The following is a 24,485-nucleotide window of genomic DNA, read 5'->3' as shown; positions in this document are numbered from 1 at the left end:
AATGAGGATGGTAATAATAATAATGACTTAAACTATGGAAATTTCTGTAAAATTTCTAGGATTATACACTGCCATCCACCAATGAGGAGGAAATCCTTCAAAAAGGGAAGAAAACCTCAAAAATCTCATTGGAGGTTTTCAAAAAACATTTGTTAAGGATATTTTAGGTAGAGAATGTCCTGATTATAAAGGGGATTTGAATTTGAGGTCAGTTGGTTGCCTTCTAGCTAGGATTTGTATGATGCTTACCTCCAACGGACCATAGTATTCAATATTCTTGGCAACACACACAGGTAACTGGGATCAGCCAATGAAGAACTGTCCCAAGAGATCAACAGAAAGAAGACCCTAGAGGCCAGCTTAAGGAATCCAAATTCCCTCCTCATTCCCCAGTGAACACCCCCCCCCCCAGTCCTTGAGCCTTGTAGTAAAAAAATTACAACAAGCTGCAACACCTCTGATTTTTCCCAGTTCAAGCCAGTGTGGTTCAATGGGTAACAAACCAGGATCTATGCTGAGCTGGGGGAAATATACATTCAACTTTCTCTTCTGCCACAAAGACTTCCTAAGTAGCCCCACAGGTAAGTCACCTTCAGCCATTCTGGGCATCCATCTGTAATAATCAAGTGGCCTTTAGCAGTCAGTTATGCACTTGATAAAATCCAAGGAGCCTCTGAACATTCTGATGACTCTAGCCACCTGACCACAAGCACATAGTTTCCCACTCACCAGATGCAGGACCAGTCAAGTCTCTCTCAAAACCACAGTAGGATCCCAGCATTCCAACCCCACCAAGCTCCTCGATTAGCCAATCAGAACATCTCTCTCTCTCTCTCTCTCTCTCTCTCACACACACACACACACACACACACCCTCCCTCCCTCCCTCAAAGATTTAATACACAAAATGGCAGGTTCCACATTCCCTGCTCTACCCTTTTATGGAACTATCCATTGGAATACCTCAGAACCACAGAACTGACTCCAATATTCCATTGCTGGACTTGCACTTCATAATTCCAATGTAGCAAGGGGGCAGGTAAAGCACTGAATGTGATACTTTTAAAAACATGTATTTTATTTTATTCTTGCTCATATTTAAACTCAAATCACTTTGTCCCTCCCAGAAAATAGACATTCCCCCTCCCCCTCCAAACACAAGTACATACATTAAAAAAATGGGTCCTCCGATGGGCCCAACCCCAATAAATCGTGCCACGGGAGGCCCCACACCCCTTTCCCATTCTCAAGTTTGTTATTTCAAAGCTTTGGCAACCAGCTCATAAGCTAATTCAATCTCTTCATCGTCCGGGCAGGTGCTGGCAAATTCCTCACGGGCGTAAGCGTTCTTGAGATAGCGATGGATGCCACGGAATTCCTCAGGAATGGTAAAGTCACGGTATTTCTTGCACACCACCTGTTGGAATTGTGAAACCAAAAATAACTTGTAACATCAGTGTATTTATAAAATCAGGCCTTCAGGCATATTCTAAGATTCCATGCAAGGAAAAATTTGGTGAAAGGTTTAGAATATAGCACCCTAAGAATGTTCAGCTTTCACTGTAAAAAAGAAAAAAAAACAGCAAGTTTCTAGTCCTTATGACTACTGCTAAGTAGGTTTGAAAGTGTGTGGGCAATGACTGGTGAAATCTCAGACAAGCAATAGCTGGACAGGATTTCTAGGGATCAGGCACTGGAACTTCCCATGATTAGCAAAAACAGAATAGTTTATGCAAAATATTATCGCAGCACAGAACTTCGCTGCTTTTTTAAAGAGCAGGGTATGCACAGAGTTGTTCATTAGTAATGAAAAGAATGGCAGCAAACGCAGAGGGCAGCTGACATCAATTTAGGCTATTTTCTCAGTATCCTGTTGGCACTAGACGAGCAGTTTCCATAATTATCCATATATTTTCAAGCAATGTTACAAAATTACTAGTTTCAAGCTTGAGAGTTGCCTCTTCTCTCCTACTTCCTAAGCAGTCTTCTCTGCCCCAGCCACTCAAATGCCACACCACTCTCTTTAAACACAAAAAACACTTAATTTGATCCAGGACTCATCCCATCGTAACCCCAGGATCTATTCCCATGCTTGAGCTCAGACCAGGACTATTTTAAATGCTAATGATAAAGAAAGGAGCTCTAAGCATCTGTAGTGTGCGTGTTTTCCTCCTTGCTAAGTTACCCACTGCTAACATTCACACGTTTGGCTGGAAATGGCATGGCAATTCCAGGTGAAGGGTTAGGGTTCTAGGCACACCTGAGCTTCAGCACCTATTGTTTTGGAAATTAAGCCTTCAGAGCTCTCCTTCTGCCCCTTGGTTCAAGGCCATGCAAGGACATATTGAAAATGGTTCTCTGTCAGGGAAAACATTTGCTTTGATACATTTTATCCAAGGTAGTAACATAGAGATGCTACACAGAGATGATTTCAAACAGATGGGCAGGGGTGGGGTGGGGTAAGGTCAACCATGTGAAGACATTTCTACTCTGGAGGTTCATCTGTGAATTGGCCCTCACTACTGAGTGAGGATAGATTCACACGGAAACACAGCTCATTCAACAGCACATCAACAGATGTCTCACGTCATTTAGTGACAGTTGCACATGGGGACAGCCTCCATTCAAAAGTATTGCACTAAGCAAGTTGATGTGAAAATTCAGCCTATGGCTGGGGTGTCCCAACATATAGCACCCAGGCTCCTTACTTCTCCTGATTGTTTTATTTCTTAAGATTTTCTTTTTCTCTCTCTTTTTATAATTGAGATGCTGGCACGCTGTAAAGCAAAGTGCTGCCATCCAGCAACATCTTTATTTGGGTTCAAAAGAGTGGTTTTGTTTCAGAAGTCAGACACCACCTCTGCCTTGTACTTATGTTGTTGAGCAAGCTACTTTTCCTTTAGTAGGAACACGCCTGACACACACACACACACACACCCCATGGCAGCCGCTTTGTGAGAGGGCCCATGACACTCCCTCAACATTCCCAATGTGCCCACCAACCCAAAAAGTTTGGGAACCCCTAGCCTATGGCATTTGCCTGTTTCACACATGCCCATCCTCACTTGATGTTGCAGTTAATCAAACAACGGACATGCACATGTGAATTCTCCCTGAGGTGGGGCGATATAACAAAGACCTTAGAGCGCTTTCATTTCCGAGGATGGAGAAGCAGCGAATGTTTTCTAAAACAGCTTGCGACACTTCTGAAGAGTTTGGTTTTTAACTCCAACCAGATTCCACCCAATCCTGCCTTAGCAGAGGAGAGGAGAGGAGAGGAGAGGAGAGGAGAGGAGAGGAGAGGAGAGGGGGTTGGAACACCTGATCCTTCAGACTAAAGATGGTAAGAACCACCACGAGGGCTCAGACCAAGGGTCCATCTAGTCCATCATCCTGCTTCCCACAGTGGCCAACCAGACGCCTCTAGAACAGGGGTGCAGGACCTCAGGCCATGGGCCAAATCCAGCCCGCCAGTGGGCCAAATCCAGCCCTCCATGGTTCCCCAGGTGGTCATGCCACTTCCCCCAACCAATTGTACGGTGGTTTCTAGGCTTTTATGTGGCTTTTTCTCATTCTGAAAGGTGGAAAGGCCTCTCCCAAACCTTAGTTAGTCGCAGTAAGGACTTCAAGCTAAAATAGCAATATATTGTTGCTCTTTTGCCCTGCCCACTTTGACTTTGGCCCCACCCATCACTGGAACGCAGCCCACCAAGAACTTCCCGAAACGGAATTCAGCCCTCAGGCCGAAAGAGGCTGAACACCCCTGCTCCAGGAAGCCCACAAGCAGGACATTGAGTGCAACTGCACCTTCCTACTGTTGTGCCCCTGGTTACAACAGCTGGGGTTGTTTAGCTTGGAAAAAAGGAGGGTAAGGGGAGAGATGATAGAGGTATACAAAATTATGCATAGTGTGGAGAATGTGGATAGGGAGACATTATTCTCCGTCTCTCAAAATACTAGAACCCGGGGTCATCCCATGAAGCCTATTGGGGGGAGATTCAGGACAGATAAAAGGAATACTTCTTCACACAGCACATAGTTAAACTATGGAATTCGCTCCCACAGGATGTAGTTATGCCAATTTGGATAGCTTTAAAAGGGGGGGCTAGATAAATTCCTGGAGGAGAAGGCTATCAATGGCTACTAGTCCTGATGGCTGTGTGTTACCTCAAACACCAGAGGCAGCATGCCTGGGTACACCAGTTGCTGGGGAACAGGGGTGGGAGGGTGCTGTTGCACTCGTGTCCTGCTTGTGGGTTTCCCACCTGTGGACAGCTGGTTGGCCACTGTGTGAACAATATGCTGGACTAGATGGACCCTTGGTCTGATCCAGCAGGGCTCTCCTTATGTTCTTATGATCATTCAGAGGCCCGACGCCCCTGAAGGAGGAGAGGTTTTCACCTTGACAATGTGAAGCTTGGGCAGCAGGTTGCAGTCAGCCAATGTGAGCTCGTCCCCATCAAGGAATCTGCGGTTGGACTGGCCCTCATCCTCAGCGCTGTTCTCGTCCACCTCTTCCGGTAGCGGCGTCATCAAATAAAGGTCCAGCACCTTCAGTGCCTTCAGCAAACCCTTCTCGAGGCCTAGAGAATGAGGAGGAGTTGCAGGAAGTGAAGGAGGAGTATGTGGAACCAACGAAAATCCAAGGGGCAACACAAAACGTCTTGAAAGATCCACGTGGTAACTACTAAGTTGGAAAGGGAACCAATAGGATTCAAGGCGAGAGGGAAAGAGACAGAGATGAAGGACAGGGACCCAATGGTATCCAAGAGAAGAGAATGAAAGGGCCAATGAGCTAGAGAAAAAGCTGAAGAAACCAGTGAGAAGTGGGCGGGGGGAGATTAGCACAATCCCAGTCAACAAGGATGTTATGGTTAGCTGGAAATGGGGCCAAAGTAGCCAATAGGAAATAGAAATAGCTAAATGGCGAGAAGGGCTCAAGTGAGAATTAAGGGAAAGGAATAACTTAGCCAGTGCAGATGAAGGGGAAAAGCCAATGAGGCCAAAGAACTAATTGGCATGAGATCCCATGGGTCAAGGCAGAGAAGACAGAAGGGAACCAAAAATGAAGGTAGAAGGCAAGCACCAAGAAGAACGAACGGGGCACCAAAACTAGAAGTGAGAACTACAACAAAATGTTGCAGCACAGAGTGCTCCTGCTCAGGTTCCAGCCAGCCATGCCCTATTCTGGGATACTCTATTCCATTTCCACTCCCTTCATTCCCTTTTTTCCTCCCCAAGAGACAGTCAGCACTCTATGGCCACCAAACACTCTTTTCCCTCCCCACGTACACACACATCTCACTGTGAAAACCTTCCCTCCTTGTCCACTGAGATTTAGGGATTACTGGAGGGGGGGGGGAAGTAAAAGCCTCTCCCTTCCCCCAGCAATCTACACTGAGATTGCCCTTTCTCTGCTATCTTGGGGGGTGGGATCTGGTGGCAGGAGGCCAGGACATCCATGGGGACAGCACCAAAGGCCTTGGGGGCCATGGGTTGTGCAGCCCTGCCATATAGGATTATTGACATTCCATGGCAACCAAGATGAATTTTGAACTGGAAAGAGCAGGGTGAAAGTGAAAGAAAAGACAGCCAATAAAAAGCAAGCATCTACTGAAGTATATGAAGGAAAGGAGCCAATGACAAAGCAAAGATGAGGAAGTCAAGCTACTAGGCGTCAGGGAAAGGGGGCGGTGAATATTATGACAAAGATAAAGTGAATAAAGAGAACCATTAACATTCACAGGAGAAAGTCACTGAGGATTTGGGGCCCAAGATACTCACTGGTGTTGAGTGCTGGATTTGAGTTCTTGATATAGGCAGAGAACTTGGCAAACACATCAAGTCCAGCTGTGTTGGACTCAGGGTTACGGGCCGCCAACTTGGGGTACCTATGAAATAATTCAGCCTTAAAGTAGGGCTCCCTTGGTGGTGGCACCACCCACAACTCCTTCTATAGTTAGAAATCCCCTTTCCCAATCAGTCCCATAGCTCCATCTAGCTCGTACTTGGGAGGGCTCAGAACTTCTTCCAGAAATTCTTCAATCTTGTTGGTGTCCGTATGGACCTCGGTCCCATACATCAGGAACGGTAGCTGACCTCCCGGGCAGAGTTTTTGCACTGTCTCGGTCCTCCTAAAAGGAATGGAGGGAAAACAGAGTGTTTGTAATTACACGAGGGTCACTGGAGTGAAATAAATTGAAAATGGCAAAGCTAGCAGATAGGGATGGGTGATTCTGTGTTGTATTCAATGATAGACCTACTTAGAGTAGACCCATTGAAATGAATGACAGTTAAATTAGTCATAACTAAGCTAAGTCCCATTCATTCCAATGGGTCTACTCTAGGTAGGACTAATATTGAATACTATGTCAAGTTCACTTTTCCTCAGCTCATTGAATTTCCAGTGGTGTTTGTTCCACTCCATTTCTGCTGCAACTTGCAAATTTTGACTTTAAAATCTGCACAATAATGCATACATTTTTCATGCATGCTTCTCCTCATATACATTTTGGGGCATACTTTTCAAACATGCGCATCCCCCCCAAAATATATTGTGATTTTGTGCACATTTTCCTGTAATATGTGCATTTTGTGCACACTTTTTCTTGATATATGCATTTTTGTAGCCATTTTTAAATTGATGAACTTGTGTTCAACCTACAGAAAACTGTGAATTTCAGTGTGCAAGTGTGTTTAGGTTCACGTAGATGTCTGGGGAGTGCAAATTAGCTAAGTTTACACCAAACTGCAAACCAAACAAAACTCCCACCTGCCCCTACTTGGTAGGGCAAGGATGCATGTGGGTCAGTCAGTAGTGAAACAGAGGGCATCTGATGCAGGATGAGTGGTATTTCACCCACCTTTTGGTGTCCACTGTGGTGACATTGAAGGTCACTCCCTTGAGCCAAAGGACCATGAAGAGTCGCTGGGAGAAGGGGCAGTTCCCAATTTTTGCTCCATCACTGCCAGCCTGGGAAAACAAAATGTAACATTGAGGCTTAGATGTTACCAAACCATATCACAGCGTGCAGCAAAAAAACATTTCTGATCTTGTCCAGCTCAGTTTCAGCTGGGCTTGGTAGATAGAGGTATAATAAAATGCCATTTCTCTGCCTTATAGCTACACCCTGTTATTCCGGACCTCCTCCAACAGAATGATTCCGGGGGGGTGACGTAGGGGAAGTCTGAGTTCACCTTTGACCACAAGATCTCGCCCGGCTGCAAGTACAATCCCCACCTCCTACCACTAGATGGTGCAATTTCCCAGCCTCGGAACACTGCCACAGTCAGAGCAATATGGATGCAGCCCTGCTCATACCTGCAACGCAAATACATTTTGTGGGCAAAGCTCACACGTTCCCAAGCCTGTGATACTCATGTGTGAAATGCATACTTTAGGGGAAAAAACAATGCACATTTCCATGCTTTCGTCAATAGGGGGAAGTACGTGTGTGGGTGCGCACTTTTAAAAAAATGCACACCCAAATGCATAATTTCCCCATTCGAACGGGAGCGGGGAGGGAACTCGCAGTGGAGAACAGGAATGAGGTGGACCAAGCTTCAAGCTCGCTGATTCTCCCATCCCTTCAGAAAAAAAGTATTGACAGTCTTCCCCCATCCACTGTATTGCTCTATATTAGGAAAAGATGTAATGGCAATTCTGAACAACAGTAAATGGTAAGATTATCTTCCCTTTCTTTTTTCTTTTACTTTTCCCCCCTCTCTCCCCATCCACATTTTGTGCTTTAACGTTCTTCCCAGCTTTCCTCCTGCCCTATCTTTCTGTCCTTTTCTCCTAAAATATCCCTTGCCGTCTCCTCTACTCCACCAACTCTACCACCATCCTCTAATGCAGGGGTAGGAAACTTGTGGCAACTAGGGCAGTATGTGGCCCTCAACCTAATTTCAAAAGTCCTCTACCAGCAATCAGTTCAGACCTCTAGCAAGGGCCCTCCTTCCCATCTTTGGCAGCCCACTGAGCAGAGAGGAAGAGAGGAAATTGAATTGCCCTGTGCCAAGCTTCCAGGTGACCCAAGCCCAGGCGAGACCTCTTTGGAGGAGGAGATTTCAATCCCACAGCACACCTTACTCCCACAGAAGACATGGGGGAACTGGTTGGGTCCCACCATAGGGATGCCTCGCCTGAGGTCCCAAAGATACCCTTTGAACCCAGTCCCGCTGTGGTTCCTGACTCTCCTCCCTCATTTCATGGCTCTCTAGAGCACCAGCGGTGATGGACCAGGTGAGACACTCAGAGTTATCATTGGAAGCCCACCTGGCTGGCAGAAAACCCTTTCGCTCAGGGTTTACTCAGGAGGAAGCATCTACTCAGGAGGAAAAAGACTCAGCTGTAGTCAGTGAAGAAGCAGACCCAACTATAACTGGTGAATTTGTATGTAACATTCAGTCTTCAGCCTGACCTTTGCTGGGTTAACAGCTCACACTGAGCTATCTTGCTCAGGACACCCTGGCTCCCTTTGGCTCTGGCACACCCACAGAAGACAGGAGGCAACATACAGGCTTTGGTCCCATTCACTGCCGGCATTCGCCCCCAACACATCCATGGTGCTCACTGGTGGCCATGGACAAGCTGCTCTTTCTGAGCCTCGACTACTGAGCAAGGGTTGGACTCGATGGCCTTGAAAAAAAAAAGATTCCCCTCTAAGATCTCCTGAGCAAGGGTTGGACTCGATGGCCTTGAAAAAAAAAAGATTCCCCTCTAAGATCTCCTGTCAATTTAAGATGTCTTCACCCATACTTCTCTGCTTCCCCTTGTGCATGGAACCCCCTTCTAGAACAGCTATAGGACGCCTCCCTGTCTTTTCAAATCCTTGTTCAAGGCCCACCCCTTCTATGAAGCCTTTGGCTTAACCCCCTTTAATCCCCTAAGTGGAGAGGGGGTGTGGTTCAGTGGTAGAGCACTTGCTTTGCATGCAGAAGGTCATGAGGTAGGACTGGAAAAATGCCCGCCTGACACACTGGACAGCCACTGCCAGTCAAGCGTCAACAATACTGGGCTGGATGGACCCTTGGTCTGATTCAGTATATGGCAGATTGCTATGTACGTGTACCTGCATTCACTCACATTCCTCCCTTGGTACCCTTGTCTCTCTGATCACGCTTGTATCCTGATCAAATTTTAGTGTAAGCTCCTTGCGGCAGAAAATCATCTTTGTGCATGTTCAATTAAATATATTCTGCACGCTGACTAACCATGTTGTAACAAGAAAAAAAACCACACAGTGTCTTAGAATGTTTTGTATAACAAGAATGGGAAAGAAATGTACGTGTGTGTGTGTGTGTGAGAGAGAGAGAGAGAGAGAGACTGAAGTAACTTTTCTGTTTACCTCTAGATAGCCACAAACCTTGAGGGAATTCATTAGAAGTAAACAAAAATCTATGCGGGGGTGCAACTATATCATTCCTTCAGCATTATGTTGTAGACAAAGAACTAAACCCAGGTAAATCCAGCAAAAATGTCACAGGCTCACACAAACACCACAAACTCCATGAGTGCAACACCATATGATGTCACTAGAGGGAGAAAGATGCTTGCATATCTATGGGACAGCCTGCACAATGGCAATAGGCATTACACTGAAATGGGAACACCGCAGTTCAAGTCCTTACACATCCATGGTGCTCACTGGTGGCCATGGACAAGCTGCTCTTTCTGAGCCTCGACTACTGAGCAAGGGTTGGACTCGATGGCCTTGAAGGCCCTTTCCAACCCTATGATTCTATGATGCTACCCCTGCAGGGCTTGACAAACAGGTCCACTGCAACCTTCCCCAACCTGGTTTCCTGGCTTTTGCATGGCTTTTCCCTGTTCTGAAAGGTTGGAACACCTCTCCTAAGGCCTAGTTACTGGCAGTGAGAGTTTTAAGCTAGAATATGCTGCTGTTTTTCATCCTGCCACTTTTGTCTCGGCCCCTGCCCGCCAACATAGGAACGTGGACCCCAAGCGCTCCTCCAAAACTGAATTTGGCCCTCAGACTTAAAGGGTTTTGACACCTCAGGTGTAAAGAAGGACTGGGAAAAGAGACTGGGCTGTACTTAAGGGGTCAGTGTTTAAGGGACACCATACATAAGACGACAGTCTTTAACGGTGTTGATTTAACTGTATTTGATGTCATTTTTTAAATATGTTCTTGAGTAGAAGAACTGTAGAACAGCAGAATATAGCTCTAGAACAGGGTATAAATTACTGATTTACCCAGTGGAGACTGGTGGCTCTGATGTCAGTGGGGTGGTGAATCCGCCCTGGGTTTCAGTCAGAACTGAAACCTGAAGCGGATTTACTGCCCCACTGACATCGGAGCCACCAGCCTGCACTGGAATTACTAATTCACTGGGGCTGAACTCACACCCCCACCCCATGAAGTGGAGGTTCCCCACATCACAAATACCTGAGCCCCACCTGCCACCAGACATAGGAAAGCTTTGGGAGCCCAGGCTCTTCAGGTTTGGGGGAGTGGGGTGCCTAAAGGCCAAAATTCTTCAGTTCTTGAAGGAGGATATACAACAGCCTTCTCCAGCCAGGCACCCCCCAGGCATGCTGAACTATGGCTCCCATCATCCCCAGCCAGCATGCTAGCTGGGGTTGGTGGGAGTTGCAGTCCAACATCCCTGGAGGGCAACAGGTTGGGGAAGGCTGATATAGAGCATGCATGGCTGGCCTGTGGCACATGGTGTCAAACGTAGCACATAGGGTGTGTGGTGCATCTCAGCTGCAGTGTGAGGATGTGCTGCCTGGACATGGCATATACCCCTGGCCTGCCTCTCCTGTGCTCAGCCAACCAGAGAGAAAACCTGCCCCAGACTGGATACGTGCCCCAATGTGTATGAGAGTGGGGCACTCTCAGACCTCAGCTTGACTGGCAAAACAGTTGCCCACCACCAGCACCCATCATCTTGGAAAAATCAGAAAGCAGAACAAAACAAATCCCTCCCTTCTGGATTTCCCCAACTGCTCATGCCACAAGTCAACACCCCTGGGAACAGTTGTCTGCTAAGATAATAGGGAATCCCTCTTGGTAACAGTAGCCAAGGAGAGCAGGATCACTGGCCTAGTAACTGAACAGTTACCATGGTGACAGACAAATCATCCTCCAAGAGGCCTACAGCCACCAACAATTACTATGGGAACAGACCACTTTCCCTCAAATCCTCAGGGAAGTCTGCTGCCACCCACTAATCTTGGGGACAACCGAAGCACTACGATTGCATCAGCCAGGCGAATGACAGGTACACAGACCAGAGTTGCTATGGAGATGCCCAAACAGAAAGAAGCACAGAGCCAGCTGTGCGGCAAGACGGCCTCCTGACTTAGGGCTGCTGCTGGCCCGTAACTCTGCTGGAACCCCCCCCCCTCCCCATATTCTGGCAGTTGTGTCAGGAATAAGAAGAAACCCTGGCCTGGGCAAGGAAAAAGTCTGCTCATATTTTTGAGAGAAGGCAGAACTGTGTGTTTAGCAAGCTGGGGGTGGGGGGGAGACCGCTTCAGGAGGCAGGTAACAGCAATGCTTATTGCACACAGGATGCAATCCTATGCATATTTAGACAGAAATAAGTCTGGGAGTTATTGGGAGTTGTAGGACTTATTTCTGTCTAAACATGCACAGGATTGTGCCCTAAAATGTTTAGGGAAAGCTGACTGCTAGAAAGGAAGAAATGTTATGCAACATCATTAAGTAAATAAATACAAAATCAGTGAATGCCATTATGGTTGCTTCCTTTGTATTCAAATCACAGATTTCAGATTCTCACTGCGCAAGATACACACAGCCCTACAGTGTCAATCTCCCGTTCCCAAATAAAAAGCCATTGCCTTCAACAGGTCCCCCTAAATATTCTGTGATGTTGCCACCAAAACTTCACCCTTATTTTTGCTTCATTTACTGTGATTTTTGCTTCCAAAATGTGAGACTCCACCCCTTCAGAATCTCCCCAATGTTCCCCACCGTAAATGACCACCAGTGCCTTTCAACGACCACTTTTCTCTGCATGATTAATTGTTCTTATTATAACCATGACCTTCCGTTTTCAGGGACTACCAGTTTTTAGTTAAAAACTGACTCTGTGGGTTGCTCGGAAACAAAACCACAAACCCGTACATGGAGAAAATATGCCCTTCCCTGGAACAAGATCAAGCAAGAATGAGCCATAAAAATGAGAAAGTCAACCAGCTTCAGTGGAAAGGCGGGGTGTAGATATAAGGGCGGGGGGAGCTGAAGCTACATCATGGTTTGAGCCAGCTCTCTCTGATCTGTGGGAGGGAAGCGAGGGGGGGGGTTCCCAAGTTGATGTCGTTCCCCGACTTAAACATTTTGCCAAGAAGGAGCCTTTCAGTTCAGACTTCAAGGCAGGAAATTCCATTCTAGGCAGTCAGAAGTTACTTATGCACCCCACCCTCCGCTTATCTTCACCCTAATGCATTCCACTTTCAGAGAAGCCAGAAGCCCTGATTCCTGCTATCTTCCGGCTTTCCCCACCCTGCTGCCCTCCAGATGTGTTGGGCCACAATTTCCATCAGCCCCAGCCAGCACGAACAATAGTCAGAGATGCCAAGAGTTTTACTTCAAAAGATCTGGAGAGCACCAGACTGGGGAAGGCGGTTATATCCTTTCCTACAGAACCCAGGAGACCTGGGCCACAGACGCCCAGCAACATTCTAAATACACAGACACCACCGCTAAAGAACCCAGGAATCCTGGCCCTTAATTTAACTCACCAAACCCTATTCCCCTGACCAGCATTTAGCCCTGCAGAGGAGGGGGCCAAGGACATGGCCCCCAAAGTGGTCTGCTGGAATGGCCTGCTGCTCTATTATACCTCTAAGGTGGCAACGGGGGAGTCTGGGAGCATTTTCTGCAGAGGGGCAGCGTTGGCCCATCTGGAACCCCAGCTCCACACTGCTACTCTACTAGTTTCCGGACACCTCATATGTTTTTACCATGAGACCAGCGCCAAATTCCATTTCAGAAAAGCTCTCAGGGGACGGGCAAGGCTGAAGGCAAAAGGAAAGAGGCCAAAAAAACCCATGTTGTAGGATGAAAGCTCTCACTGCCAGTAACTAGGCCTTACAAGAGGCAGTCAATGGGGGGAAATGGGGAAAACCTGCATAAAAGCCAGGAAACCGCCAAACAATAGGTGCTTGGGGAAAAGAGGGTGGGGCCAGAAAAGGGAGGCATGTCCATCTAGGGGGCCCCGGAGGGCCAGATTGTGACCCCCGGAGGGCTAGAGGTTCCGCACTCCTGAGCTATAGGATTCTCCCCCCTTTCAAATCCTTGTTCAAAGCCCTGAAGTTCTGTACCTCTGCACTAGACCTTATGTCCTTTCCTGGATTTCACCCAGGCTTTAATCTTTTTGATCCCTGCCCAGTTCAGACACCTGTCAATAAGACTGCTGGGTACAGACTGAAAGGGTAAGCCTTTCAAGATTGTTTAAAGGGGAAATGGGGCAAACTTTTCCCATGCCCATGCTGCAGTGAGCAAAGAAGCTGCAGCTGGCAGAATTCTCCCTTCAGTGCGCCTCTCAAACGGTTCTGCTGCCCTGCCAGGTTCAGGACGTGGCAGCCCTACCTGCCAAGGAGGAGAGAGGCTGCAGGCAGAGCGGACCTCTGCTTGGTAACCAAGAGAGCCCCACCCTGGAGCACACCTGCATTGTACGCAAACACCTGGACCTGAGCCCAGCTGGGTTTTACTATCCCCAGGAGGGGGGAGTCTGGCCCAAGGGGCTGAAAAAAATACTTGATGACACAGGCAATTTTGGAGAAATGACATTCTGCAGTTGCTAAATACAGGCATAGTTAAAACAGAAACCAGGGCCCTGGGTTTCTATATGTGCATGAGAGAACGAACACACACACACACACACACACACAGTAAGAAGACTTTGTTCCCAGCCTCCACCCTGTGTCCTTACCCTTGCTCTTCTCTTAAAGCCAAGCGTCCTGGCAGCCTACCTCTCTAGCCCAATATTTATGTACTGACATTTCTAAACACAACAAAAGCTTGGAGTAGGGAGCAGCAGAACTTAAAGCATACATAAATATCCTCTCCTTCTTTTAGGCAAGCTGAAACAGCAGAAAATTAACACTTGCTAGATCTCCATCTTCTGCTCCAACCTGCATAGCTCGGGCCTCTGGCTCTCGTCCATGAGAACCTGAGAGTCCTGCAACAAGCAAGTACACTGGTGCGAGAGTTAAAGTGACAAGGAAATCACCAGCGATAGAAAGCTTAATGTTACATCTGAACCTGGATTCCTGGCTTGTCTCGGATCCAACGCTAAGCTTTCTACTGCCGGTAAGTTCCTTGTCACTTTTCTGTTGCTCCCATCTGCAAAAGGAACTAAGTAGGAGCCATCAGGTAGCATACACTTGGCTCAATTCTGGCTTACCATTTTGTGTGAATGTGGCCAATCTCACACGCACAAAGCAGCAGGATCCACACACACAAGAACCTCTGTGTGCTCACCCCCACCCAAAATAATGCTTATGCAGTTTGGGGGAGATGTGACAAGTAGGGTAATTCTAGAAGACACCAAATTCAGAAGGTGTGAGAAACACTTACAAAGCCCTCCAACCCCAAGGCAGTTCGAGCCAAGTGACTCAAATTTACCAGCCGAATTAACCTAAAATTAATCCCTGTCTTTGCTAAAATAAAGACTAGGTTTCTCTTTACTAGTTAACTAACTATATTTATCAGTCACCCAATAACTGTCATTCTTTGGGTGACTTGCAAAATATAAAACAATTTAAAATTACAGAATCAACATAAATGGGATTTTTATAAAACATCATTAAAGCAATTATAAAACAGAAAGTCAAACAAATTAATATCAAGCAGACCTAAGACATTTTACCCAAAGAGTAAAACAGTCACATTAAAATCAGAGCATAATACAAGAGTAAAAATATCCAATTATGGTGGAAGCAAATAATTACTTGATTTTATGTGTTTTTAAAAATATGATACTAAATCATTATGGTTTGCTTTGTTCCAATACCCCTGGATGCATCCTGCAATCTGTCCTGGACCAAGTGAAGCTAATCCAAATATGTCTGCATAACTCCTCCTGCATTCCATCTTTAAAATTGCCGACGTAGGGAGTAACAACTTCTCCCCCTCTTTTTTATTTGCTTCGACATCTTGCCTCAAGAGTTGTGGAGCTCAAAAACTAGCTCATGACTTTGTGACATATTGGTTGGCCTTAATGAAGGTATTTAGATGTCGTGTCTCTTGAATTTTTTCTTATAAATCAACACGGCTACCTTCTATTTTTTCAGTGCATGTCAGGATAGGCAACCTGATGCTCTCCAGATGTTTTAGCTTACAACTCCCCTCTGCCCCAGTCAGCTTGGCTAATGGTCAGGGATGATAGCAGTTGTAGTCCAAAACAACCAGAGGGCACCTGGTGAGAAGAGACTATTCTGTCCCTCTTGGCTCCAAATCAGGGCAAATTGAGGCCTTATGGATGTTTTGGCCTAATGGATGTTTTGGCCTACAACTCCCATCATCCCTCACCCCTGGCTTTGCTGGACAGGGCTGATGGGAGTTGTAGGCCAAAACATCTGGAGGGCACCAGGTTGCACACTTCTGCTCCAAAGCTATCCTTCTTGGCTGTGAATTAGTTCCACTTATTCAAAGAGAACCAAGAATTCATGGACTGATTACACCCATCTGTGGCACAGCCTTTGGCTTGATTCAAGAAAGATACAGAAGCAAATCAGAGACACAGACTCACACATGTTCCCCACCCACACACATGCACATACAGCCGCCAGCAATCAACTGTGATTGGGACACCAAGCAAGGGAAGCGAGCCAGGGAGTGGAGAGGAACAGAGAGAGAGAGAGAGAGGAGGAGGAAGTGAACAGGGCCCGTTTTACTGCATGTAATGTGTGTGTGTGTATATAAATAAATCAAATCCATGTACTGAACCAGCAAGACCCAGATTCTGCGCTCGTGTTAATTTACACAAAATATGCAGAAGTCCAGAAATGGTGTAAACTCCTGAGAAGTATGGTTGCCAGGTTCTGACAGGCTCCCGTGGCTTTAAGAGCTGGGTTCACCCAGCAATAGTGCTGCAAGGTTAGGCGAACAACACCTGGGAGAATTCTCCCTCTCAGTGATACAGGAGCTCTCTCAATCAATCAACTAATTAAGTGACCAATTAATCCAGTAAAAGCCAAGCAGTCAGGTGACTGACTAAACTCGGTCAACACTCCTAGTGTCAGATGATGCTCAGTACTGCAACTGGTCAGGTGCTAAGAGCTGGCCAAGTTCTTCTCTTTTGACTACAAGCTGAACTCCTTTTAAAGTAGGGAAAATTTGCTGGGGAGCAAAGTGCATCTACAAACACGTGACCATGCGCTCCTGTGATTACGTTTCTATCTTCCTGGCCTCTGTGAAAATAGGCATTATGCCAGGTGAGGCTATTTGCCATCTACCCAAGTATTGTCAACTCCAAACGGTGGTTTCTCAGGAAGGCTACCACAACTTGTGCACAGTCTCAGGAAGAAGTCTTTTGTAGCACCCTTTGAACGGGAGATATCAAGCAGTGAGACTGGAACCATCTGCATGCAAAGCATGTGTTCTGGTCACCGGGCTACGGCCCCTATGGGGTAAGGATGTATCATAGCTGCTAAGACAGCAAATCAGGAAGTCCCTGGCTGAAATCTTGCCTGCGCCATGAACTCACTAGATGGGCTTGGGCACGTCACCCTTGCTCAGCCACAGGCCCGGCTCTCATCTGCCATATGGGGATAGTAACACTAACCTCCCTTACTGGCATTATAAGAACAACAAGATCAGGAATGTGACATCCTCTGAACACTCTGAAGCAGCTTTTTGCCCAACCAGGAGTCTTCCAGTTCTTTTGGACTAGAATTCCCAGCATTCCTGACCATTGGCCACGCTGGCCAAGGCTGATGGGAGTTGAAGTCCAAAACATCTGGATGGCACCAGTTTGGACAAGACTGCTCTAAAGTGCTATTGAAAGGGGAGGTATTTTCTCATGATGGTGGTGGGAAATTCAAGCTTCATCTCCCTGACCCCTGGGAATTTTAGTCAGTCCCACACACTCTGGCTTCTGAGACATCCACAGGCATCTTCTACATGTTTTCAAGCTTGCCTGTGGAGCCTTGAGAGTGAGACACTTCCTTCTTTAAAAAAAAAAGAAAAAGAAAATGGAGATTCGCAGCAGGGATCCTGTTCTACCCAATAACTGTTTTCTGCCTCTGGACAGAGCCATTGCTGAATGCACATGGGCCCTGCATATTTCTATCTCTTCTAGCTAGGCTACCAGACGCATCAGGTTTGCCTGCTGCTGTTTCTCCCCCTCTCTCTCTCCTCCCCCTGTGCTGCTCTCCCAGCTGAATCTACTCATAGGCAAAGCAGCTGAGAAAACAGTTCCTTATAGTGACCAGGGTGGCACCTGCCAAAGATAACAGCCAGGAGATACCTTGTTGGAAGAGAAATCCAACGTGATGGAGACATGTGGGAGACAGACACGTTTTCCCAGTCCAGCTCCATTCTAGGCCTGTATGGACTTATTCCTCTGTTTATAAAAATGCCATAATATAATGTAATTACACACAGACTCAAGACAATGTGTAATCAATGAAACTGAATAACTCAAGCAACAAAACAGCATCAGTAAAAGACAGAAGGCAATGGCACAAAATTAAAACCATTGGACAGGCACAAGAAAATTTAAAAGGCAGTTACTTCTGCTCTACCACGCCTAAGACAATCTTCCAACCGCATACTCTGGTTTGCTACATTCTAGACAACTCCCTGGTTTGTTGTTGCTGTTTGCGGGCACAGGCAGGCAGAAAAAACAAGGTTTATCAAGCAAGTGTTCAAATTAGAGGAGGGGGGAGACCCCTTAGGCAATTTGTTTTAGTAGGCTATGGGGGAGAAGGCATGATTTGGCTAAAAGAGGGGGGAGATTGTGGATTTTATTGAGGACTCCCCTCCCCATAATTCAAGCACCGTCACCAAGCCCTTGGTGGGCTGCATTTGACTTGGTGTGTAAATCTACGGGTGGGTCACACAAATTGTGTAGGCCTCCTCTACCCATTATGTCACATTGTCTCGGGACCAAACTGCACAAAGCAGTCCAAATGTTGGTACCCCGTAGATTTACACACTGACCTTATAATACTTGGTTTGCTTTCAGTCTCCTCTCCCCAAAAGCACTGCGCCTGCAAATAAAGCAGCTTCTAGCTAGTCATTGCTCCCCTGTTGCCACATTCAGCCATCACAATAGTGTTCTTTTTCCACAGTGTGACTAGGAAAACAAAAAGGCCCACCTGAGATGTTTTTCAGGAGGCAGCTATAGATCACTAGGCTGCCTCAGATTAAAAATGGCAGCTGACAGACAATTAAGTAGGAGGGAAAACCTTGCTGGTACCAGAACATTCATCAGTCAAGACCCTTTACAGAGGGGACTTTGTCATGGTCTTTAAGAAGTATATGTTTGCTGACAGGATCAGGGTGCTTGGATGGAAAATAGAGACTTCAGCCCCTGCTTCTGTGAGGAGACATTTGTAGGAAAGCCTTATCTGTTTTTTATTGCTTTAATTCCTCTGTTTTATAGTTGTTTTATTGTGTTTTATGATATTTTTCATATGTAATTTGGGGCTTGTACGCTGCCCAGAAACTCATTTTTGGGTGTGAAGGGCGGTCTAGAAAAAAAATAATAAAAACAATCCATCAATATCACTGTCCCCTTATACTAGGACTGCTTCCACACAAGTAGCTCCTAGCACTAATCATGGTTGCTCTTTTGAAGTAAGCTACAAGTGAAACTGCAAGTCACTTCCCACACCATTGGGGAAATTGCACTTTTTCTGTATATGTTCATCCTACTATGTTCCATCCACACTAGTGGGCTTAGCATAGCTGCTGTGAGTAGAGACGATGAAGGTCCAATTCACCTCAGCAGCTATTTAAAGCTTGACAAACGTTCACTATAACCTTTGAGGTGGGCACCATTAATCACCCTGTTTATTTTTTAAACAATCTTTTAATTAACACTAAAACACTTTTCTTGCTATTTTTTAAAATATTAAAAAAGTGAAATATCATTCGCCCTTGTGGCAGGGTCTGATGGGAGTTGTAGCCCAAAACATATGGAGGGCACACAGTTGAAAACAAAAGAGGAGTCATGCTGGCTCAGACTAAAGGTCTATCTAGTCCAGCATTCTGTTTCCACAGTGGCCAACCAGATGCCTGTGGGAAGCCCACAAGTAAGACATGGGAGCAACAACACCCTCGCGCTCATGTTCCCCAGCAACTAGTATTGAGAGGTATACTTCCTCTGATACTGGGGGTAATATACAGCCATTATGGCTAGTAACCATTGATAACCTTCTCCTACACGAATTTGTCCAATCCCCCTTTAAAACCATTCAAGTTGACAGCCATCACTACACCTTGTGGTAGCGAATTCCATAGTTTAACAATGCACTGTGTGAAGAAATACTTCCTTTTATCTGTCCTGAATCTCCCACCATTGAACTGGATGACTCTTGAGTTCTAGTATTATGGGAGAGGGAGAAAAATGTCTCCCTATCTACTTTCGCCACACTATGCATCTATGAGGTCTCCCCTTACTTGCCTTTTTTCTAAGCTACGAAGTCCCAAACGTTGTAACCTGTCCTCATAAGGAAGTTGCTCCAACTCACTGATCATTTTAGTTGCACTTTTTCCAACTCTACAATATCCTTTTTTAGGTGCGGTGACCAGAACTCTATACAGCATTCCAAATGTGATCAAACCATAGATGGGGGGGGGGGGGGCACTATGATATTGGCCATTTTGTTTTTGATTCCTTTTCTACTTATGCCCAACATGGAATGTGCCTTTTTCATACCAGCCACACACTGGATCAACATTTTCATGAAGTTTTCCACCTCAACCCCAGGATCTCAGATCCTATCAGTATATACAAGAAGCTGTGATTTTTTTTTTGCCCCAAAGTACATCGCTTTATGCTTACATTGAACTTTATTTTCCATTTTGATGCTCATTGTCCCAGCTTGGAGAAATCCTTTTGAAGCTCTCCACATTCTCATTTTGTTCTAACCTGTCTAAATAATTTGGTGTCATCTGCAAACTTGGCCACCTCACTGTTCACTCCTAGTTCCAGATCATTTATGAAGAAGTTAAAAAGCACAGGCCCAATACAGCGACCCCACAGTGATTCCTACCCTCCGCTTTCTGCTCTTTAACCAGTTACTGATCCGGAAGAGGACCTCTCCTCTTATTCCATGACTGCTATGTTTGCTCAGGAGTCTTTGGTGAGGGGCTTTGTCAAAAGCTTTTTGGAAGTCCAAGTAAACAATCTCTACTGGATCACCATTTCCACATGTTTACTGATTCTGTCTGGGTTTGGACAATCACGGGGGGAAAAGAAGCCAGCGTGGCATCTCCTCCTGCCCCCATGCCCCTTGTTTGCAGAATTACCTGCGCTGCAGAGCGGGCTGGCGGGTGTGCGGCGCGGCAGGGGTGGCTTTGTGGGCTACAACCCACAATGCCACATGCCGGGTTCACACAACCTGTGCTGTAGTACGGGTATTTATGTAAAAATGGGGCACATACACAGCACAAGCGTAAGCAGGAGGAGAAGCCACAGTGGCTTCTTTTCCCGCTGCACTCATCCAGACACCCCCACTGTCAGTACTCTACTGGGAGGGTTTGCACATCACGCTAAGCCACCCTGTGAATAAACCACCACAGGTTGGTTGTTGCTTGTAAACTCAACAGACGATCGGGCTCGCTGTGTCTTGTTTCCCCACTGAGTCCTCCCGCTGGCTCCGGCATGTATCCTAGGCACCTGTGTGGCAGAACTTGTTTTCTCGGTCCCAACCTCAGTTTTTGCTGCTCTGACCAGCCACCTCTGCAGCCATTCCTAACAACCCAAGATGAAGTTGCCCTGCTGGGTTCAGACAACACAACAACCCACCATGTGTTGTTGTTGTTCAGTCGTTCAGTCGTGTCCGACTCTTCGTGACCCCATGGACCATAGCACGCCAGGCCTTCCTCTCCTGCGCTCTCTCCCGGAGCGTGCTCAAGTTCATATTCATTGCATCCGTGATGCTATCTAGCCATCTCATCCTCTGCCGTCCCCTTCTCCTTTTGCCTTCAGTCTTTCCCAGCATCAGGGTCTTTTCCAGGGAGTTTTCTCTTCGCATTAGGTGGCCAAAATATTGGAGCTTCAGCTTCAGTATCTGTCCTTCCAATGAGCACTCAGGGTTGATTTCCTTTAGGATGGACTGATTTGACCTCCTTGCAGTCCAGGGGACTCGTAAGAGTCTTCTCCAGCACCACAGTTCGAAAGCATCAATTCTTCGGCACTCAGCCTTCCTTATAGTCCAGCTCTCACAGCCATACATTACTACTGGGAAAACCATAGCTTTGATTAGACGGACCTTTGTCGGCAAGGTGATGTCTCTGCTTCTTACTATGCTGTCTAGGTTGGCCATAGCTTTCCTCCCAAGGAGCAAGCGTCTTTTAATTTCATGGCTACAGTCACCGTCTGCGGTGATCTTGGAGCCCAAGAAAGTAAAATCTGTCACTGCTTCCATTTCTTCCCCTTCTATATGCCAGGAAGTGATGGGGCCAGATGCCATGATCTTAGCTGTTTTAATGTTGAGTTTCAAACCAGCTTTTGCACTCTCCTCTTTCACCCTCAACAAGAGGCTCTTGAGATCCTCTTCGCTTTCTGTCATTAGGGTGGTATCGTCTGCATATCGGAGGTTGTTGATAATTCTCCCAGCAATCTTAATTCCGACCTCTGATTCATCCAACCCAGCATTTCTCATGATGTACTCTGCATATAAGTTAAATAAGCAGGGTGACAATATACAGCCTTGTCGTACTCCTTTCCCAATTTTGAACCAATCGGTTGTTCCATGTCTGGTTCTTACTGTTGCTTCTTGACCCTCGTACAGGTTTCTTAGGAGACAGGTAAGGTGGTCTGGTACTCCCATCACTTTAAGAATTTGCCACAGTTTGTTGTGATCCACACAATCAAAGGCTTTAGCGTAGTCAATGAAGCAGAAATAGACGTTTTTCTGGAATTCTCTTGCTTTCTCCATGATGCAGCGAATGTTGGCGATTTGATCTCTAGTTCTGCCTCTTCTAAACCCAGCTTGTACTTCCGGTAGTTCTCAGTTCGCATACTGCTGAAGCCTAGCTTGTAGGATTTTGAGCATCACCTTGCTGGCATGTGAAATGAGCGCAATTGTGCGGTAGTTTGAACACTCTTTGGCGTTGCCCTTCTTTGGAATTGGAATGTAAACTGACCTTTTCCAGTCTTGTGGCCACTGTTGAGTGTTCCAGATTTGTTGGCATATTGAATGCAGCACTTTAACAGCATCATCTTTTAGGATTTTAAATAGCTCGGCTGGAATACTGTCACCTCCGCTAGCTTTGTTGTTACTAATGCTTCCTAAGGCCCACTTGACTTCACTCTCTAGGATGTCCGGCTCAAGTTCAGTGACCGCACTATCATGGCTATCAGGGACATTCAGATCTTTCCTGTATAGTTCTTCTGTGTATTCTTGCCACCTCTTCTTAATCTCATCTGCTTCTGTTAAGTCCCTGCCTTCTTTGTCCTTTATCATGCCCGTCTTTGCACAAAACGTTCCCTTGAGATCTCCAATTTTCTTGAAGAGATCTCTAGTCTTTCCCATTCTGTTGTTTTCCTCGATTTCTTTGCATTGTTCATTTAAGAAGGCCTTCTTGTCTCTCCTTGCTATTCTCTGGAACTCTGCATTCAGTTGGGTATATCTTCCCCTTTCTCCCTTGCTTTTCGCTTCCCTTCTTTCGTGAGCTACTTGTAAAGCCTCATCAGACAGCCACTTTGCTTTCTTGCATTTCTTTTTCTTTGGGATGGATTTCGTTGCTGCCTCCTGAACAATGTTACAGACCTCCGTCCATAGTTCCTCAGGCACTCTATCTATCAGGTCTAATCCCTGAAATCAATTCCTCACCTCCACTGTATATTCATCAGGGATATGATTTAGGTCATACCTGAATGGTTTAGTGGTTTTCCCTACGTTCTTCAATTTAAGCCGAAATTTTGCAAGAAGCAGCTCATGATCTGAGCCACAGTCAGCTCTAGGTCTTGTTTTTACTGACTGTATGGAGCTTCTCCATCTTTGGCTGCAAAGGACATAATCAATCTGATTTCGATATTGACCATCTGGTGACGTCCATGTGTAGAGTCGCCTCTTGTGCTGTTGGAAAAGAGTGTTTGCTATGATCAGCATGTTCTCTTGGCAAAACTCTATTAGCTTTTGACCTGCTTCATTTTGTACACCAAGGCCATGCCTGCCTGTTATCCCGGTGATTTCTTGACTTCCTACTTTAGCATTCCAATCCCCTATGATGAAGAGGACGTCTTTTTTTGGTGTTAGTTCTAGAAGGTGTTGTAGGTCTTCATAGAACCGATCAACCTCCGCTTCTTCAGCCTCAGTGGCTGGGGCATAGACTTGAATTACTGTGATGTTGAATGGTTTGCCTTGGATTCGTACTGAGATCATTCTATCATTTTTAAGATTGTACCCCAGTACTGCTTTTCCCACCCTTTTGTTGACTATGAGTGCTACTCCATTTCTTCTAAGGGATTCTTGCCCACAATAGTAGATATGATGGTCACCTGAATTAAATTCGCCCATGCCTGTCCATTTTAGTTCGCTGATTACCAAGATGTCGATGTTCAATCTTGCCATCTCATGTTTGACCACCTCCAGCTTACCTTGATTCATTGATCTGACATTCCAGGTTCCTAAACAATATTGTTCTTTACAGCATCGGATTTTCTTTTCACCACCAGACACATCCACAGCTGAGTGTCCTTTCGGGTTTGGCCCAGCCGCTTCACTCTTTCTGGCGCTACTTGGAAATACCCTCTGCTCTTCCCCAGTAGCATATTGGACACCTTCCGACCTGAGGGGCTCATCTTCCGGCGTCATCTCTTTTAGCCTTGTGATACGTTCCATGGGGTTTTCTTGGCAAGAATACTGGAGTGGGTTACCATTTCCTTCTCCAGTGGACCACATTTTGTCAGAACTCTCTGCCATGACCTGTCCGTCTTGGGTAGCCCTGCACGGCATAGCTTATGGCTTCACTGAGTTACGCAAGCCCCTTCGCCACAACAAGGCAGTGATCCACGAAGGGGCTTCCAGTGATCCACCATGTGTATCAACAATCTAAAACAAGCCATGGGTTCTCAGGGTGGCTTGTCGGTGAAAAATAACCCACCTTGTACAAACCGCACCAGGTTTGCACAACGTCACAACCCACCATGGGTGATCAGCCATGGTGGGTTGTCGTGCTGCACGAACCAGATCCATGTCTCTTCAAGGTCTCAGGCAAAGGTCTTTCCCATCACCTCATACCCAATCATCTTAATGGGAAATGCCAGGGACTGAACCTGGGACTTCCTGCATGCAAAGTTTGCGCT

At 46.3% G+C, this 24,485-nt stretch overlaps 1 protein-coding gene across 1 annotated transcript in view; it reads right to left on the bottom strand.

The window, feature by feature from the left end:
- Positions 1-1,056: 1,056 nt before the first annotated feature.
- The window catches only part of CLIC1 (CLIC family member 1), a 33,647-nt gene continuing 10,218 nt past the window's right edge, over positions 1,057-24,485 (bottom strand). The window contains exons 2-6 of the mRNA XM_084840878.1: positions 6,863-6,972; positions 6,008-6,133; positions 5,784-5,890; positions 4,401-4,582; positions 1,057-1,416 (exon numbers count right to left, since the gene is read on the bottom strand). Coding sequence (XP_084697004.1) covers positions 1,255-1,416; positions 4,401-4,582; positions 5,784-5,890; positions 6,008-6,133; positions 6,863-6,972 — 687 coding nt within the window. The 3' untranslated portion in view covers positions 1,057-1,254. The remainder of the gene's footprint in view (positions 1,417-4,400; positions 4,583-5,783; positions 5,891-6,007; positions 6,134-6,862; positions 6,973-24,485) is intronic.

This window comes from Heloderma suspectum, chromosome 2, assembly GCF_057233095.1.
Source record: "Heloderma suspectum isolate Gila_16-S chromosome 2, 16-S_ref, whole genome shotgun sequence".
NCBI classification, from domain to species: Eukaryota; Metazoa; Chordata; class Lepidosauria; order Squamata; family Helodermatidae; genus Heloderma; species Heloderma suspectum.
This window is presented reverse-complemented; position numbering and strand designations above follow the sequence as displayed.